Raw genomic sequence first — 20809 nt, forward strand, 5'->3', positions numbered from 1 at the left:
CGGCTGTGGTGGTCTTCTACACCGCCCTGGTGGGCTTATGTCTCGACCGCATGGCTGTGGTGGTCTTCCGCACCGCCCTGGTGGGCTTCAGTCTCGACCGCATGGCTGTGGTGGGCTTCTGTGCTGCCCTGGTGGGTTTCTGTCTCGACCGCATGGCTCCAGTTCCACCTTGCTCCACCCTGGATTCCTTCCCTGTCGGCTCGGCCCTGGGCCCCTGAACTTTGTTCTCTCCTGGCCTTGTGTTTTGTTGTTGTTTTGTTTTTTGCACTTCCTGTCTCTGTAACCCTCTATTACCTGGCCCTCCGTCCCTCGCCCTGGTCCTCCGCCGGTCCACCTCCCTCTTGGTCTCCTTGTTTTTGTTTTTTGCACTTCCTGTCTCTGTTTCCCTCTGGTGCCTGGCCCTCCGTCCCTCCCCCTGGTCCTCCGCCAGTCCACCTCCCTCCTGGTCTCTGTGTTCCTTGGTTTGTTCTTGTGTTTGGGTGGAGCATCTGGTAGCTGCTCCGTAGAGGAGGGGATAATGTCACGGTGTCTGGTCTGTGTTTCCCTGGGTCTCCACTAGTGGTCTCATGTCCCCATAGGCACCTCACCGCAGGCACTACAATTCCCACAAGGCCTTGTCCCTTCATCACAGTAATTGCACACCTGTTAATTGCACTCAGGTGTCTTCACTTCATAGTCATTATCCTGCCTATTTAAACCGGTCTGTTTCTGTTTGTTTCATGGAGTCCTTACTTTCCGTCACCTGGTTTCCTCGCGTTCCTTGTATTTCTAGTTCCTGTTTGTTTGTTTGTTTTTTGGACTGATTTTTGGTTTTGACCCCTGCTTGTTTTGATTCTGATATTTGGATTACTCATTAAACTCACACTGCTCTTGGATCTCTCGTCTCCTGTGTCCCTATCGTTACACACTGAGTTTGTTTTGAGCCATGTGTTGAGAGCAGTGGTGTCAAAAGTATTGGCATTCATTACTCAAGTAGAAGTATAGATACTAGGGTTTAAAAAGACTTTTGTAGAAGTTGAAGTATCAACTCAAGCTTTTTACTCAAGTAAAAGTGTAAAAGTACTGGTTTAAAAAACTACTTAAAGCAGTGGTTCTCAACCTTTTTTTTCCAGCGGGCCGCACTATGGTCCAGTGTAAGTCTCGTGGGCCGCACGCATGTAATTTACATATTACGTCACCAATACAAACCAACCTGATTTATAATATTATAGACTAAATATTATGATATCTAATCTATTACATTCATTGAAATAAATAATTCTACTCCCCATAAATAAAGCACCTGATGCTGTCGGGAGCTAACCAATTATGTGAGATTCAGATCGAAAGGAGTAACAGCACAACGAAGTTGCGATTGTAAAGCCTGTGTTATACTTTTTGGCAATCCGGACGCTTTCATGACCAACGCGAACGCAGACTTCAATTTATACTTCTGAATGTGCAGGCTGATGGTTCGCTCTGCAACAAACATGTTAAGAAACAATTGCCCAGAATTATTGCACATCGCTGTCTTTATATTAATTTATTGACGGATTGCACAGGTTCGAGTAGCAATGAGCTTCTTCTCACTGCCTGCACATGTGCAATTGTGCTTTTGAAGTCTACTGACCACGCGCACCTGTCCGCGAGGTCATCTGTTCAGAGCCTCGGCACACACTCTCCGATGACGATTTTTACGTCATGCCTACATAGTGGTCCATAGTGGATTCGCGGACGCAGGGGCGTGTCCAAGATGGCCACTTGAACTGACGCTTTTTATTGAGCTCTTCATCACGAAAGTTATATGTTAGCCTAACTTGGTTTTAGAAACTAGACTTTTTGATTTATAGTATTGTCTTGCTAGCTTTCCATCTTAAGTGAATTTTAACGTCACTTTGGATGGGTGGGAAGAAAAGAAATCGCCATTTAAATTATTCTTCAAAAGACAGCACTAGTGATAGCACTTGCGACAGCATGCAGCTTGGCTGTGATGACGACTACAGTCAAAGCTGTACTGAAGGGAATGTGCTAGAAGAGATGATCATGGATGAGAAGGAATTTCCGATGTTACCGATGACCCTGAGCGAATCACCTGTTGATGTAAATAACTTTACATCTGAGGCGTTTAAATACTCCATTTGTCCATTATTTATTTCTAAAGATACACGACAATGTATAAAGTGATCCATTACCTTCTATGTTACATTATGGCCCCGTAGAAACAGTTTTTGTAAAAATAGGCAAACGATTGCGTCATAACCACTCGACTCTCTGTCGCACAGTAGAGAAATTACCGTACAGACAGGAGGAGAAGCTCACAGGCAATCGGGGAGATGTCAAGAGAGAAGCCCATTTTAAAATACTATACAAAATAATTAATCCGCCAAAGAACTCCCCGCTCAAGCTCGCCGTCTCTGCAAGATTAACGATGGCAGTTTGCACGCACAGCTACTAGAAGATTTACATCTGTCAGACAGGTTGCTGACATCATCAAGCTTAGTTTGAGTCTGCGCGTCAGAAACGGAAGTGCTAAAAATCGCTAAAAATGGGCTTCACTTGTGTCAATTGAGTTCCAATGGGGTCGCTGTGTCCATTTCTTTTACTGTCTATGCTCCGATGCTGATGTCATCGGCACACTGTCCCAACTTATCAACGAAAGGTCCGATTGTATTGAAAATTTGGTGAGTGGCAACACTGAAAGAATTGATGAGCTGAGTAAGAAAGTTGATACTGCTTTTGTTGAAATTAAAGAGATGGAGAATAAGATGTGCAAGATGGAGGGTCGCATGCTTGCCTTGGAAAAGCCAGTCAAAATGCTTGAACAGCGAATGGATGAGATGGAGTCTTACTCCAGACGATGGAATCTAAGGCTATGTGGTGTTTCAGAAGATAAGGATGAGAATGTGCGTCTGCAGGCCATCAAGATCTGCAAAGCTGTTTTACCTGAAGATACAGGGCGGCTCTCGGAAACGATTGACGATTGACTTTTCAAAAGGTGATCGTGAAAGGCGCTCGAAGCTGTGGCCATTGGTGAAACAGGCTCGGGATGCGGGGAAAACGGCTTTCTTCGCGGAAGCTTATGCATTTATTCATGGTGAAGGATAAATTAAGATATGAATCTGTTTGTTTTTAACATCCTTTTTTAGTCAAAAGATGGTTCCCGAAAATGTTTTCTTCCCCTTTAAACTAAAAGACTTTCCAGTAATGTTTTAAGTTGCTGTTTACTTGAAGTTGCTGGTTGCAGTGCACAGAGGTTGACCCGGGGGTTGGAAGCGACACATGCGCTTTGGTTGCCCGGCTCTCCCGCTGCAACCTTCTGCACTTGTGCAGCAAATGTGTTAAACGGCCCCTCGGGCCACTTTTCGGTGCTTTTTTCGACAAATCTCTCATCGGCCCACGACTGTCAACCGCTCAGTCTCTCATTTTATGCATTTTTATCAATATTTGCCATTTTTCAGTTTTTGTGCAGCGACCGTGCTGCACGAACGCATTACAAAGGCTGCTGCGCCCACTGCTCTCATTTTCCAAGTCCTTGAACGGTGAGCCCACTTTCACGTCGTTCGGTACGCCGTTAGTCTCTAATAAATGTAAATTGAGGACACATATTTCATAATTTGCATATTTCCTCAACTTAGTGCAGCATATCTGTTGGGCGGCTCCCTTTTAGGGTAACGTTTTCATATTAAAGGGTGAGTTCCCTCTCATCTTTCTTGTCAACGCGTTAGTCTGCGAACGTGTGCACAGCTGTGTCCAAAAATGGCCTGCACAAGTCTGACCACTGGACATGCCGCACATATGCTGCAGTATATTTTCAACCTTTTTTTTTTGGGTTGGAACCTGAATAAAACTATAAATTAAACCCAGATAAAACTATAAAACATGTTTTACACAGTTTGTTTTAAAGTATGCGGTTAGAAGAGGGTAAGATTCCCATGGTGAGAAGCCCATGGAGATTCTCCTAAGATTCTCCCCTGGTGATGCCGTTTAACCAAAAATCAATTTCACATAGTTTATTGTAAAGTATCAATTGTAAACCACCTAACTGCTTATTGCTTTTATTCTTTATTTTATTTTATTTCTTAAAGGGGTCATGCACATTTTAGTCTTCAGATAAGTCATTAAAATGTCATTTACCACATTTTCTGCCAAACGATCTGATCTAAAGTCTAAGATCATATTGTAATGACAGATGTTTTACACCGACTATTTTAAAGTATAGCAATATTTCATTGCTTTTCTTTTAAAGTTATTTTGACTGGTTATTTGTGTTCAGTTTAGTATTTGTGTTTGCAGCCTGCAAACATATACCTGTCCACCGTATGGCGATGTGGATCTAGAATCCTGAAAGCCCATGGAGATTCTCCTAAGATTCTCCCCTGGTGATGCCGTTTAACCAAAAATCAATTTCACATAGTTTATTGTAAAGTATCAATTGTAAACCACCTAACTGCTCATTGCTTTTATTCTTTATTTTATTTTATTTCTTAAAGGGGTCATGCACATTTTAGTCTTCAGATAAGTCATTAAAATGTCATTTACCAAATTTTCTGCCAAACGATCTGATCTAAAGTCTAAGATCATATTGTAATGACAGATGTTTTACACCGATTATTTTAAAGTATAGCAATATTTCATTGCTTTTATTTTAAAGTTATTTTGACTGGTTATTTGTGTTCAGTTTAGTATTTGTGTTTGCAGCCTGCAAACATATACCTGTCCACCGTATGGCGATGTGGATCTAGAATCCTGAAAGCCCATGGAGATTCTCCTAAGATTCTCCCCTGGTGATGCCGTTTAACCAAAAATCAATTTCACATAGTTTATTGTAAAGTATCAATTGTAAACCACCTAACTGCTCATTGCTTTTATTCTTTATTTTATTTTATTTCTTAAAGGGGTCATGCACATTTTAGTCTTCAGATAAGTCATTAAAATGTCATTTACCAAATTTTCTGCCAAACGATCTGATCTAAAGTCTAAGATCATATTGTAATGACAGATGTTTTACACCGATTATTTTAAAGTATAGCAATATTTCATTGCTTTTCTTTTAAAGTTATTTTGACTGGTTATTTGTGTTCAGTTTAGTATTTGTGTTTGCAGCCTGCAAACATATACCTGTCCACCGTATGGCGATGTGGATCTAGAATCCTGAAAGCCCATGGAGATTCTCCTAAGATTCTCCCCTGGTGATGCCGTTTAACCAAAAATCAATTTCACATAGTTTATTGTAAAGTATCAATTGTAAACCACCTAACTACTCATTGCTTTTATTCTTTATTTTATTTTATTTCTTAAAGGGGTCATGCACATTTTAGTCTTCAGATAAGTCATTAAAATGTCATTTTCCAAATTTTCTGCCAAACGATCTGATCTAAAGTCTAAGATCATATTGTAAAGACAGATGTTTTACACGGATTATTTTAAAGTATAAAAAGATTCATTGCTTTTATTTTAAAGAAGGGAGTGGGGGTTTATAAGAGGATAAGTTTCTCCCCTGGAAATGCAGTTAACACAGTTTCCCTTATTAGTCTTCAGATAAGTCTTACAGATAAAATTTGTATAATTTTCAACAAAATACAAAATGAGAACGATGTCCGAAAGGTTTTTTTTATTTCTTTATTTAACAGATACATGGTACACATGCAAATGGATCTGTATAGGCACGTATCTCAGGCCTGATTGTTGAGAAATACAGCTCCAAGTACTATGAAAAAAGACCAAAGAGTTATTAAATGTAAATCAATGTCAGTTGGCAGTCATCAGTTTGCATATCCCTTTTTATGCGGGCCACTGCTCTGTCACCCACTCTGTCACTGGTGCTCAGCCACTCTGCATCCTGAAAAATATTGAAAAGATGTTATTTACTAAGGCATACGTGTGCAAATATTAAAGCATATCACAAGTGTGAACTCGTTAAAATAGATTTCTAAATACATTTTGGAAACGCTTTACTTAACGGTCTCTTTGTTCTACATGCTACATGTACTTAGAACCTAGTAATGACTGTAAATAAAGCAAAATCAAATGTAAATAAACCTCAACCAATTCCTACCCTTGTAACCTATTTATTTCTCTTAAAAATGTACTGATTTGTTTTTCTCTCTGTGTGTGTGTGTGTGTGTGTGTGTGTGTGCTCTTGTTTTTGTGACATATCAGAAATCAACTTGTATAATGGGTATGACACAGGTATAACAAGGAGAGGGTGACTTATGAGGACATAACCCATGTCCCCATTTTTAAAAATGCTTATAAATCATACAGAATGAGTTTTTTTGAGAAAGTAAAAATGCACAAAATTTCCTTTGAGGGTTAGGGTTTGGTGTAGGGCCATAGAATATACAGTTTGTACAGTATAAAAACCATTACGCCTATGGGATGAACCCACTTTTCACAAAAACAAATGTGTGTTTGTGTGTGTTTGAGACATTTAAGGTATCTTTTTTTCTTGTCTAAAAATCAACCAATCTCTGCATATGCCTTCTGTGAAGAGAGATTTGACACTTTATTTCTAATAAGACTCACCAGACCGCTTTCCAGATGCAGGCTCTGTTTCTGGTTCAGAATGTGACTTGCTGTCAGCATCTCGAGGAGCTCTGAGGAACACACTTCAGGAAGAAGTGGAGCTATGTTCCTCACCACCAAGCCCATCCTAATCATTTCCAATAACAACATAAGAAAAGAAACAGTGAATACAAACACATTTGATGGAATTTTGAGTATTGTACTGCAACAGAAAATGACAAAGCAGTGAGACACATGCACACATGTTCTCAGATGCCCAGGAAGAGAGCTCACACCTTCCTGCAGTGAGGCCAGAGGATTAGCAGGGCCCAACTCATTAGCATTTCAATGGATTCTCTCTGTGTGTGTGTCTGTGTGTGTGTGTGTGTGTGTGTGTGTGTGTGTGTATGTGAGTGTGTGAGAGTGTTTGAAAGAGAGAGACAGAGAGAGAGATGTTTGAGCTTGAGAGAGAGCTTGTTTATGTAATAGAATTGTTTATTTAGAGCTAAGCTTTAAATGTGTGTACCATTAACCATATGCCTATATTTGTAAATGCTGGGCAGAAATACATAATGAGACCTTTAAGAGGTCTGACCTCTGACCCCAGCATACAGGCCTGTCAAACTGATACAGTGTTTCATAAGAAAAGAAACAGTGAATAAAAAGACATTTGATGGAATTTTGAGTATTGTACTGCAACAGAAAATGACAAAGCAGTGAGACACACACCTGAAACTTGGATCATCATCTCCAAATATATCCAGAATCTCCCTTCCACAGATGCACAGACGTTCTCAGATGCCCAGGAAGAGAGCTCACGCCTTCCTGCAGTGAGGCCAGAGGGTATGATTCCTGCTGTTAAAGATTATAAATGAAAAATATACAAAAACATGGTTAATGTACATACTTTGCAAAAAAACAGTCACAAACATGTTTTACAAACTATTAGCTCCAGTATTAAAGTTTACTTAGTGGTGCAGACAGGATGGATGTTGTCCACTCAAATGAATTTTAAACTAACAGCAGGTTTAGCAGGGCCCAACTCATTAGCAGTTCAATGGATTCACTCTGTGTGTGTGTCTGTGTGTGTGTGAGTGTGTGAGAGTGTTTGAAAGAGAGAGACAGAGAGAGAGATGTTTGAATTTCTGCAAGACTGCAAGCTTGTTTATTTAATTGAATTGTTTATTTAGAGCTAAGCTTTAAATGTGTGTACCATTAACCATATGCCTATATTTGTAAATGCTGGGCAGAAATACATAATGAGACCTTTAAGAGGTCTGACCTCTGACCCCAGCATACAGGCCTGTCAAACTGATACAGTGTTTCATAAGAAAAGAAACAGTGAATAAAAAGACATTTGATGGAATTTTGAGTATTGTACTGCAACAGGAAATGACAAAGCAGTGAGACACACACCTGAAACTTGGATCATCATCTCCAAATATATCCAGAATCTCCCTTCCACACATGCACAGACGTTCTCAGATGCCCAGGAAGAGAGCTCACGCCTTCCTGCAGTGAGGCCAGAGGGTATGATTCCTGCTGTTAAAGATTATAAATGAAAAATATACAAAAACATGGTTAATGTACATACTTTGCAAAAAGATACACACACACACACACACACACACACACACACACACACACACACCACACACACACACACACACTAACTATAACTATTAAATTAAAGATCTTATTTTGAGCTAAATGGCAATGACGCAAGCACAAATAATACATATTGCATGTTATGTCTCTCTATATATGCATGTCTCATCAGGCCGGTTCTCTTTGGCTACGTGTCATCATCATCTGTATAACCTAGATGTTTTCAGTTATTAATGTTAATAACAAAAATGAAAACAAAAGCCCTCACCTTCTCCGTGGCTCGGCCTGGACGCGACGGTAACCCGCGGCGAAATCCGTCGTATCCGTCGTTTGTTTAGCTCTTTGTAAACGTCTAATCTAGCTGAAAAGAACGCCACATTGTTTATGTTTTTAGGTGCTGTTTTCGCGGAGATATTTGTCGAAAACCAGCGGGCCAGATTAAAAATGGCGGCCGCGCTTCAGAACGCGAGAGTGCTGCCTTTCTGTGTAATATTTCTAATTCAACAGAAATAGTACATAGAACGCCGCATGCCGGAACTCGAGATTCCCAGCATGCCTTGCATACGAAAAGGTTCATTACTGCCACCACTGGTATGGAGTGTGCATCTGAATTGACTACAGGATTGATAATATTTGAGTCTTAATCGGTTTAGTTTTACTTTGTTTGTAATAAAATAAGTAGTTGATTATTCTAAGATAATGAAAAACGACAAATTATATAACTTTGCATACGCAATGGTATGTACATCAGTGTGTAGTATTGTGTGTGTGTGTGTGTGGTGCACTGCAGGATTTACTTGAAATACAGAAATAAATCATATAGTTTTTTAGGATATGAAGATTCAAGATTTAAGATTCAAGATTTTTATTCGTCACATACAAAATTATATATAGCATATATAACCAGCAGGACAGTGCAGTTATTAAAGAAAACAACACAGATGAAAATATACATAAATATAGCTATGTAAGAATGAAATAAAAGTGAACAATAAAAATATTAGAATAAAATTTAAAAAATATGTATATTGTAGAATTAAATATAGAATGTGAAATAATGTGCATGAAAGTAAACTGTAGTCTTAAATATCAAGACACACAGGAAGGTACAAGAAGCAAAGATTTGGCCAAATGCTAAAGCATTTTGAAAAAATATTATTTCTTCTTATCAAACTCCCACTTCCACAGGAAGTGTCTACCTGTCACTGGTTGCTCTGTTTCCCATCTTGTCATATGAAAAAATAAATAAATAAACAATAATAATAAATATATATATTTTCTACAGCCTAATGGTCAATCTGTTGGACAACATGGCTACACAAGTGCAGCAGTTGGACATTGGAGCTCTCTGACTGAAAAAGATCAGACCAAGCAGGTTCTGGAGTTTCTAAGGAGCTGAACAGAGGGACGCTATGTCCAATTTGACCTTTTTGGGCTAATGAAGCAGATGATGGTGAGATGAATATATGCATGGAATAAATAAAAAACCACGGGAAGATGATCTGGCCTCCTGGATACAGACAGCCCGGCTCTGCGGAGAGAATAGCAGCGCAACCACGCTGTCATTGCTTAATTTTTGTTCTTGTTTAAAGTTCTGTGGTTGACATATTCTTTTAACTTCTGCTATTTTAATTTCTTTCTTTTTTCAGTCTCTGCCAGTTGAATTCACAGCCAGAATCGAGGGGGACGTGATCGTGAGGGACTGCTGGGGGCATTTATATTGTGAGGAAATTCTTGGACTGGCGCAAGATGTGCCAAAGCTTTTGCCATGAAGGTAAAGCAGCGCTTTGGAGGCTGTGATGATGATGCACGGCCTAACCCTTTCATTATTTGCAAAGATTTTTAAATGTCAAAAAACACAAAAAAAATAAACACACATGAAAATGTATACAGTTTGTACAGTATAAAAACCATTACGCCTATGGGATGAACCCACTTTTCACAAAAACAAATGTGTGTGTTTGTGTGTGTTAGAGACATTTAAGGTATCTTTTTTTCTTGTCTAAAAATCAACCAATCTCTGCATATGCCTTCTGTGAAGAGAGATGTGACTTGCTGTCAGCATCTCGAGGAGCTCTGAGGAACACACTTCAGGAAGAAATGGAGGTATGTTCCTCACCACCAAGCCCATCCTAATCATTTCCAATAACAACATAAGAAAAGAAACAGTGAATACAAACACATTTGATGGAATTTTGAGTATTGTACTGCAACAGAAAATGACAAAGCAGTGAGACACATGCACACATGTTCTCAGATGCCCAGGAAGAGAGCTCACACCTTCCTGCAGTGAGGCCAGAGGATTAGCAGGGCCCAACTCATTAGCATTTCAATGGATTCTCTCTGTGTGTGTGTGTCTGTGTGTGTGTGTGTGTGTGTGTATGTGTGAGTGTTTGAAAGAGACAGAGACAGAGAGTTGTATGAGTATCCCTGCAGCAGATGAATTTCTGCAAGACTGCAAGCCTGTATATTTAATTGAATTGTTTCTTTAGAGCTAAGATGTCTGACCTCTGACCCCAGCATACAGGCCTGTCAAACTGACACAGTGTTTCATAAGAAAAGAAACAGTGAATAAAAACACATTTGATGGAATTTTGAGTATTGTACTGCAACAGAAAATGACAAAGCAGTGAGACACACACCTGAAACTTGGATCATCATCTCCAAATATATCCAGAATCTCCCTTCCACACATGCACAGACGTTCTCAGATGCCCAGGAAGAGAGCTCACGCCTTCCTGCAGTGAGGCCAGAGGGTATGATTCCTGCTGTTAAAGATTATAAATGAAAAATATACAAAAACATGGTTAATGTACATACTTTGCAAAAAAAACCCATCACAAACATGTTTTACAAACTATTAGCTCCAGTATTAAATTTTACTTAGTGGTGCAGACAGGATGGATGTTGTCCACTCAAATGAATTTTAAACTAACAGCACGTTTAGCAGGGCCCAACTCATTAGCAGTTCAATGGATTCTCTCTGTGTGTGTGTGTGTGTGTGAGTGTGTGAGAGTGTTTGAAAGAGAGAGACAGAGAGAGAGAGAGAGATGTTTGAGCTTGAGAGAGAGCTTGTTTATTTAATTGAATTGTTTATTTAGAGCTAAGCTTTAAATGTGTGTACCATTAACCATATGCCTATATTTGAAATACATAATGAGACCAGAGAGCAAAAGCTGGGTTCCCCACCGACAGAGCTCTGCAGTACAGCAAGCGGGAGCAACATCTTTTGTGTTTAAGTTTAGATACTTTCTTGGCCAATGATAAGATCTGCTCTGACAGAAACATTTAAACTTTGTGTGAACCTGCATCTTAATTTAAATATTCTCTCTTTGACAGCAAAATGCTCAAGATGTGCCCCGACTGCATCGAAGGTGGCTAAAATCATAGAGGCCGAGGGGTGGACGGCCAATCATCCCCGCCCAGAGGACATCATGGCAAAGTGGAGGCCACTCAGCAGAGCACAGGCGCAGAGTGACCCGGCCATCATCAGGGGGGTGACCAGTCAGAAATGGCCGGGTCTGGCTGTGAAGGATTTTGGGGAGAAGAAAGGTATGCACCAATGTCTTATGAGCACAGTAAAATCCTTAAAAAATTAATATAATAACATCATAAACATCACATGAAAAAAAAATGTTGTTTTTTTTTACCACAGGAGTTGTTGCAACCAAGGCCTTCAGGAAGGGCTCCATCCTGTGTGATTTCCACGGAAAGGTGATCGCAGGTGCTGAGGGCAGGGAGATGGCAGAGAGGCAGGACGAGCTGGGCCACCTGTTTTTCATTAAACATGGCAGTGAGGACGTCTGCATCGATGCGGAGACTTTCCCCTGTGAGTGCCACCCGTCTCTGGAAACCATAGGGAGATGGATTACACACTCCAAGAAGAAATTCAATGTGCAGCCTCGCCACTGCATTGTAAAACTTCAAGATTGAGACAGGCACGTACTGCTCTTTCAGGCCACAAAAGAAATTCTCAAAGATGAGAAGATCCGCTTTGACCACAGCATAAAGAAGAGGTCTTTGCATTAACCATGTTTTCTTATATTTTTCATTTATAATCTTTAACAGCAGGAATCATACCCTCTGGCCTCACTGCAGGAAGGCGTGAGCTCTCTTCCTGGGCATCTGAGAACGTCTGTGCATGTGTGGAAGGGAGATTCTGGATATATTTGGAGATGATGATCCAAGTTTCAGGTGTGTGTCTCACTGCTTTGTCATTTTCTGTTGCAGTACAATACTCAAAATTCCATCAAATGTGTTTGTATTCACTGTTTCTTTTCAATACAGTGATGTCTGACAACCTACCCAGACAGACTCGATTACATTTTGTTTGTATTTTATTGTACAAATATATATATATAGTTTTTGTATTTCCTAAATACAATTTCCCTAATTCTATTTCATCTCAATCTTTCTTTCATTAGTTTTGGTGCAATTACAGTCAGTTCCAGATATTTGGATCATTTATTTTTTTCCCTTTACTTACTGGGCAGAAATATACTGAAAACTTTAAGATTTAACTTCATTGTTTTTTTTTTTCTTTTATTAGGAGGTATATATCATTAACCATATATTTAAAAATGCCGGGCAGAAATACATACCAAAAACTTAGATCTGACCTCTGACCCCAGGCCGACAGGCCTGCAAAATGTAATACACTGTGATGCTGATCAAAAGCTGATAGGGTTGGCCTGAATGGTTGAGCCTGGACTTGTGGGGCAGAGGAAATGGGTAACATATAGCCCAGATTCAGGACTTTCACTGGTGTTTTGTGTTGCAATAAATTCAAAAATCATATTAAAGGTTTATAAACCTTATTTAAATTTATAAACTACAAATGTTAAGCAACAAAGCTCTGAATGACCTCAACAAGGCCTACTTGACCCTTGTTCTCTCGGCCTGCAAACAACACACAACACTGAACTTGGGCTCATTTGAAACTGCACAACACATTTGGTCCAAATTTTTATTGAACCCCATACTTATTTTGTAAATTACCATTCAGTATGTTTATTGTATATATTTTTGTGTATTTCTAGATATGTTGTCCACTCAAATGAATTTTAAACTAACAGCAGGTTTAGCAGGGCCCAACTCATTAGCAGTTCAATGGATTCTCTCTGTGGGTGTGTGTGTGTGTGTGTGTGTGTGTGTGTGTGGGGGTGTGTGTGTTTCTGTGTGTGTGGGTGTTTGGGTGTGTGGGTGTGTGTGTGTGTGTGTGTGTGTGTGAGTGTGTGAGTGTGAGAGAGAGATGTATGAGTAATCCTGCAGCAGTTGAATTTCTGCCTATATTTGTAAATGCTGGGCAGAAATACATACTGAAACCTTTAAGAGGTCTGACCTCTGACCCCAGCATACAGGCCTGTCAAACTAATACACTGTGATACATACACACAAACACAAACATCCATATATTTGAAAATGCCGGGCAGAAATACATACCAAAAACTTAGATCTGACCTCTGACCCCAGGCACTCTGTGATGCTGATCAAAAGCTGATAGTGTGCAGTAACATATAGCCCAGATTCAGGCATGTCACTGGTGTTTTGTATTGCAATAAAGTCAAAAAACACATTAAAGGTAAGGATGAAATATTTATTTATATATTTAAAAAAAGGTAAAAAAAATAAAAAAATCAGTCCTCCTCCTCTTCGTCATCGGCAAAGTACTGGAGATTAAAAAAAACAAACAAACAAATAATTAACACCAGAATTGCTACTAGACAGTTTGACAGACTACACTGAATATATCCAATACCTCCACAGCATCATCCTCTGGCCCTTGGAGGGGGAGATTGGGGACGTCCTGGATACAGACAGCCCGGCTCTGCGGAGAGAAAAGCAGCGCAACCACGCTGTCATTGCTTAATTTTTGTTCTTGTTTAAAGTTCTGTGGTTGACATATTCTTTTAACTTCTGCTATTTTAGCAGTATTAAATTTTACTTAGTGGTGCAGACAGGATGGAGGCTGTCCACTCAAATGAATTTTAAACTAACAGCAGGTTTAGCAGGGCCCAACTCATTAGCATTTCAATGGATTCTCTCTGTGGGTGTGAGTGTGTGTGAGTGTTTGAAAGAGAGAGACAGAGAGAGAGAGATGTATGAGCTTGAGAGAGAGCTTGTTTATTTAATTGAATTGTTTATTTAGAGCTAAGCTTTAAATGTGTGTACCATTAACCATATGCCTATATTTGAAATACATAATGAGACCAGAGAGCAAAAGCTGGGTTCCCCACCGACAGAGCTCTGCAGTACAGCAAGCGGGAGCAACATCTTTTGTGTTTAAGTTTAGATACTTTCTTGGCCAATGATAAGATCTGCTCTGACAGAAACATTTAAACTTTGTGTGAACCTGCATCTTAATTTAAATATTCTCTCTTTGACAGCAAAATGCTCAAGATGTGCCCCGACTGCATCGAAGGTGGCTAAAATCATAGAGGCCGAGGGGTGGACGGCCAATCATCCCCGCCCAGAGGACATCATGGCAAAGTGGAGGCCACTCAGCAGAGCACAGGCGCAGAGTGACCCGGCCATCATCAGGGGGGTGACCAGTCAGAAATGGCCGGGTCTGGCTGTGAAGGATTTTGGGGAGAAGAAAGGTATGCACCAATGTCTTATGAGCACAGTAAAATCCTTAAAAAATTAATATAATAACATCATAAACATCACATGAAAAAAAAATGTTTTTTTTTTTACCACAGGAGTTGTTGCAACCAAGGCCTTCAGGAAGGGCTCCATCCTGTGTGATTTCCACGGAAAGGTGATCACAGGTGCTGAGGGCAGGGAGATGGCAGAGAGGCAGGACGAGCTGGGCCACCTGTTTTTCATTAAACATGGCAGTGAGGACGTCTGCATCGATGCGGAGACTTTCCCCTGTGAGTGCCACCCGTCTCTGGAAACCATAGGGAGATGGATTACACACTCCAAGAAGAAATTCAATGTGCAGCCTCGCCACTGCATTGTAAAACTTCAAGATTGAGACAGGCACGTACTGCTCTTTCAGGCCACAAAAGAAATTTATATATATATATATATATATAGTTTTTGTATTTCCTAAATACAATTTCCCTAATTCTATTTCATCTCAATCTTTCTTTCATTAGTTTTGGTGCAATTACAGTCAGTTCCAGATATTTGGATCATTTATTTTTTTCCCTTTACTTGCTGGGCAGAAATATACTGAAAACTTTAAGATTTAACTTCATTGTTTTTTTTTTTTTCTTTTATTAGGAGGTATATATCATTAACCATATATTTAAAAATGCCGGGCAGAAATACATACCAAAAACTTAGATCTGACCTCTGACCCCAGGCCGACAGGCCTGCAAAATGTAATACACTGTGATGCTGATCAAAAGCTGATAGGGTTGGCCTGAATGGTTGAGCCTGGACTTGTGGGGCAGAGGAAATGGGTAACATATAGCCCAGATTCAGGACTTTCACTGGTGTTTTGTGTTGCAATAAATTCAAAAATCATATTAAAGGTTTATAAACCTTATTTAAATTTATAAACTACAAATGTTAAGCAACAAAGCTCTGAATGACCTCAACAAGGCCTACTTGACCCTTGTTCTCTCGGCCTGCAAACAACACACAACACTGAACTTGGGCTCATTTGAAACTGCACAACACATTTGGTCCAAATTTTTATTGAACCCCATACTTATTTTGTAAATTATCATTCAGTATGTTTATTGTATATATTTTTGTGTATTTCTAGATATGTTGTCCACTCAAATGCATTTTAAACTAACAGCAGGTTTAGCAGGGCCCAACTCATTAGCATTTCAATGGATTCTCTCTGTGGGTGTGTGTGTGTGGGTGTGTGTGTTTCTGTGTGTGTGGGTGTTTGGGTGTGTGGGTGTTTGGGTGTGTGTGTGTGAGTGTGTGAGTGTGAGAGAGAGATGTATGAGTAATCCTGCAGCAGTTGAATTTCTGCCTATATTTGTAAATGCTGGGCAGAAATACATACTGAAACCTTTAAGAGGTCTGACCTCTGACCCCAGCATACAGGCCTGTCAAACTAATACACTGTGATACATACACACAAACACAAACATCCATATATTTGAAAATGCCGGGCAGAAATACATACCAAAAACTTAGATCTGACCTCTGACCCCAGGCACTCTGTGATGCTGATCAAAAGCTGATAGTGTGCAGTAACATATAGCCCAGATTCAGGCATGTCACTGGTGTTTTGTATTGCAATAAAGTCAAAAAACACATTAAAGGTAAGGATGAAATATTTATTTATATATTTAAAAAAAGGTAAAAAAAAAAATAAAAAAATCAGTCCTCCTCCTCTTCATCATCGGCAAAGTACTGGAGATTAAAAAAAACAAACAAACAAATAATTAACACCAGAATTGCTACTAGACAGTTTGACAGACTACACTGAATATATCCAATACCTCCACAGCATCATCCTCTGGCCCTTGGAGGGGGAGATTGGGGACGTCCTGGATACAGACAGCCCGGCTCTGCGGAGAGAAAAGCAGCGCAACCACGCTGTCATTGCTTAATTTTTGTTCTTGTTTAAAGTTCTGTGGTAGACATATTCTTTTAACTTCTGCTATTTTAGCAGAAGTTAACTTGTCCACTCAAATGAATTTTAAACTAACAGCAGGTTTAGCAGGGCCCAACTCATTAGCATTTCAATGGATTCTCTCTGTGTGTGTGAGTGTGTGTGAGTGTTTGAAAGAGAGAGACAGAGAGAGAGAGATGTTTGAGCTTGAGAGAGAGCTTGTTTATTTAATTGAATTGTTTATTTAGAGCTAAGCTTTAAATGTGTGTACCATTAACCATATGCCTATATTTGAAATACATAATGAGACCAGAGAGCAAAAGCTGGGTTCCCCACCGACAGAGCTCTGCAGTACAGCAAGCGGGAGCAACATCTTTTGTGTTTAAGTTTAGATACTTTCTTGGCCAATGATAAGATCTGCTCTGACAGAAACATTTTTTTGTGTGCATGTATTTTACCCATAAGGAAGGTGACACCAGTGACAGTAACACTAGTGACAATTTTCATGAAAATAATAAAAATCAAATATTGCCACATTGATGGCTCAAGAAAGTGTAATTGTTCAAATAAGATATTGGTTCATGTTAAAATATAAAAAAAAATGTAATCCTAAAGTGTTTTTCAATTGTAATATTTCTGTAAGGGACAGAAAAATGGACATTTCCGTACAATGACCCACAAGTTGAAGTTTAACACCTTGCCAGGGTGGAGCTAACACTCTTTACAGGGTCAAGGTGTTTTTGTGATTGGCTAGTTTGATTACCAACTCAAGGATGACCCAATTTGCAGGTCAACTCTTTAAAGATTTTTTCTTTAACTTTTTTGTTTTTCTTTTAGTCATTTTCAAACAATATTATTTCTACTCACCAAACTCCCACTTCCACAGGATGTGTCTACCCCACTGTCACTGGTGCAGTGAGAGGAGCAGGAGCAGTGAGAGGAGCAGTGAGAGGAGCAGTGAGAGGAGCAGGAGCAGTGAGAGGAGCAGTGAGAGGAGCAGGAGCAGTGAGAGGAGCAGTGAGAGGAGCAGTGAGAGGAGCAGTGAGAGGAGCAGTGAGAGGAGCAGGAGCAGTGAGAGGAGCAGTGAGAGGAGCAGGAGCAGTGAGAGGAGCAGTGAGAGGAGCAGTGAGAGGAGCAGTGAGAGGAGCAGGAGCAGTGAGAGGAGCAGGAGCAGTGAGAGGAGCAGTGAGAGGAGCAGGAGCAGTGAGAGGAGCAGTGAGAGGAGCAGGAGCAGTGAGAGGAGCAGTGAGAGGAGCAGGAGCAGTGAGAGGAGCAGTGAGAGGAGCAGGAGCAGTGAGAGGAGCAGGAGCAGTGAGAGGAGCAGTGAGAGGAGCAGTGAGAGGAGCAGTGAGAGGAGCAGGAGCAGTGAGAGGAGCAGGAGCAGTGAGAGGAGCAGTGAGAGGAGCAGGAGCAGTGAGAGGAGCAGGAGCAGTGAGAGGAGCAGGAGCAGTGAGAGGAGCAGGAGCAGTGAGAGGAGCAGTGAGAGGAGCAGTGAGAGGAGCAGTGAGAGGAGCAGGAGCAGTGAGAGGAGCAGGAGCAGTGAGAGGAGCAGTGAGAGGAGCACGCTGACATGGGCCCAGCCACCATACTGAACTACATAAAGAACATGATCAGGTTTGTTCAGTATCTGAAGACCCACCTCAACTTGTCTGCATCAGATGCTGACTTCTACAGGAAGTGCCAAGCCTACATCGACAGTGGCCTAGTCGAACAGCAAGGTCACTTGTAAAACCAGGTCAGTTTCCATTTTGTTTTCTTTCATGACTTCCTGCATGTTGATAGTACTTATATGCTGGCTGTAAATCTGCTGTTATGTGCTACAGACATGGGTGTAATTCTCCGCAACATTGTTGTCTTGTATGTCATCCTAGGTATGACCGGTTCCTTGAGGGTGAGAAGAGCCTTCAGGAGTGCCAGGCACCACACACGAAAACCCTGGCAGATAGCTAATATGTGCCTGATGAAGAAGCCCATCTGACACACATGCAGGAAAAGCAACAATTTTACTCTTTTCGCTCCACTGAACAAAACTAGGTTCAAGGCGGACGCTTGAGATTGTACCGAGATGCAGAGATGACCCAGTCGTACGCCTTCAGTCTGATAATCTCCATCCCACTTTGTTATGTCTTGGGTCTGTTGATAAAAGTTCTCTACTATTGCTGTTTTCACCCCAAACTGTGGCGGCCTGCAGATTCAGGAAAAGCTATGTATGATGTAACGGATGGAGTAGAGCCTCCTGTGGATGATCAGGCCGACAGTGCTTCTGTTCACACCTTTAACAAGAGGATGGGCCGACATGCTGCTACCTTCTACACAACAAACACCTCATCAACAGTTAAAACAAAGGAAAGTGAAACAACTAATGCATCAGTACTTTAAAAATCAATGGTATTTAGCTTGTTTTACTGTTACAGAAATGTTATTATATTTGTAAATTGGTGTATATCTTGTTATTGCATATATTTTGTTCCTTTTCTTAAAAGTAGCACATAATTAGAATTGTTGAGCCAGGACTGGTGGGGCAGAGGCAATTCTACTCTGTAATTCATGTAATTTAGCCTTTACCTTTTGGTTGATCCCAGGGCAAATTTCTCCCCCGGTGCTTTATTGTTAACCTGGTCTCACCAAAGAGGGCAGATTTACTCATAGGCCTGGATAAAATGTATTTATTTACTTTATGTTACCCTGGTTACCAAAGGCCTCCAAGTTGGATGGTTCCTCCACTGTTTTTGTGAAATACAGCTTCACCATCTGTTGGCTTTGTCTTTATTGGCCTTATCCAAGTTGTTCCATTCGCTTTACCGGGAAAAACTGCTTGTTTGAGCGAGCGCCAGCTATCCTGAGGGAAACTTCGGAGCTAACCAGCTACTGTTCGATTAGTCTAAAGTCAGGATTAGATAATCCTTATCATTCTCTCCCCGTTCTGTGGTTTGTTTTCCATCCAGTTCCTTCACTAAACCTCCATTTTCAACGTTCTCTGAGCTCTCATCTGGTCTCATCTGTGTTAGTGAGGTGAAATATTTTATCTTTCTTCATCATCTTGCTCTGCTTGTGGAAGAACTCCACCTTGATGTCTCCGCACACAGGCAGTGGCTGTGGAAAGTCAAAGTACATGTACTTCTCCTCTCGCCTTGTGTGCACTGGATTTGATGTGTGGATTTTTACCTTCAGCTGGTACACCACGAACTGAGGATCCCAATGTCAGTTGGTTTTTCTGAACCTATGTGGAATCTGCTCACTCTTGCTTTTTACAGCAGAATCCCTGCAAGTCCCTCCACTGAACATAGGCACGGTCTCAAACACCATCTTGTGAAAGAGCGAGGCCACAGATTTGTACTCCAGCTTATTCTTCAGAAAGTAGCTATAGTAGTACACATATCGCCTCTGGCTGGGAATAGTTACTCCCTTCTTGTCCCTGGTTCTAACTTCACCATAGAAGTCCAGAGCCTCTTGTGCTTTTTTGAATTTGCCTCGGTGTAACAGGCAGCCTTTCATTATTTGCAAAGATTTTTAAACCTTTCTGTGAAGATTTGGATAAGTGGCTCAGTGAAAATGACAATCATGTGAATAAGTTCTAACTGAGGAGGATTGTGATCCTCAAATGGATACTGTGCAACTCTGCAGTTAAATTTGGCAATATCATAATGTCTTTCTGCACATAGATTATATATCTTGTAATAATTGTTATGCTTCAAATCCAAGAATCGCACTACATCATCTATGTTGTTTCTGTAAACACCTTCAAGTCTTTCAGCTGGAAAGCCCATAGCTATGATGTTCGGATAAATTTAGGTCAAGTCCAAGTCGAATCCATCTTCCTGGTATCTATTTTTGCTTCGGCTGACAATTTCTTTTATGATCATAGCCATGGCTGTGACAGGAGTCTTAAAGTTTTTTAGTGTGTGAGAGACATAATAGGCCAGAGGAAATTCTACTCTGTAATTCATGTAACTCATGCCTTTACATTTTTGGGTGATCCCAGGGTAAAATCTATGTATTTACTTTATGTTGTTATTGCACTACCTGTGTATGTAAATGTATATTTTGTTCCTGTTCATATGAATCATGTTTGATAAAATCTATTTTCGTCAACCGTATCTTGTTATTGCATATATTTTGTTCCTTTTCTTAAAAGTAGCACATAATTAGAATTGTTGAGCCAGGACTGGTGGGGCAGAGGCAATTCTACTC

At 40.4% G+C, this 20809-nt stretch overlaps 1 protein-coding gene and 1 pseudogene across 1 annotated transcript; one reads left to right on the plus strand and one right to left on the minus strand.

The window, feature by feature from the left end:
- The first annotated feature begins 14572 nt into the window (after positions 1–14572).
- Positions 14573–15070, plus strand: LOC132126958 (N-lysine methyltransferase KMT5A-like). The gene is made up of 2 exons (XM_059538583.1): positions 14573–14690; positions 14793–15070. Exons 1-2 carry the CDS (start codon positions 14573–14575, stop codon positions 15068–15070), a joined length of 396 nt encoding a protein of 131 aa, XP_059394566.1.
- Positions 15071–18811: 3741 nt separating this feature from the next.
- Positions 18812–20487, minus strand: LOC132126959 (phosphatidylinositol 3,4,5-trisphosphate 3-phosphatase and dual-specificity protein phosphatase PTEN-like; annotated as a pseudogene).
- Positions 20488–20809: the final 322 nt, after the last annotated feature.

The sequence above is a fragment of the Carassius carassius genome, chromosome 45 (genome assembly GCF_963082965.1).
Source record: "Carassius carassius chromosome 45, fCarCar2.1, whole genome shotgun sequence".
Lineage (NCBI taxonomy): Eukaryota > Metazoa > Chordata > Actinopteri > Cypriniformes > Cyprinidae > Carassius > Carassius carassius.

What these genes read in the sequence shown, in the direction of transcription:
- LOC132126958 (XM_059538583.1), top strand. Translation starts at nt 14,573, where the DNA reads ATGGCAAAGTGGAGGCCACTCAGCAGAGCACAGGCGCAGAGTGACCCG. An exon ending in GGATTTTGGGGAGAAGAAAG is followed by an intron (nt 14,691 to 14,792) that starts GTATGCACCAAT and finishes TTTTTACCACAG; the next exon opens with GAGTTGTTGCAACCAAGGCC.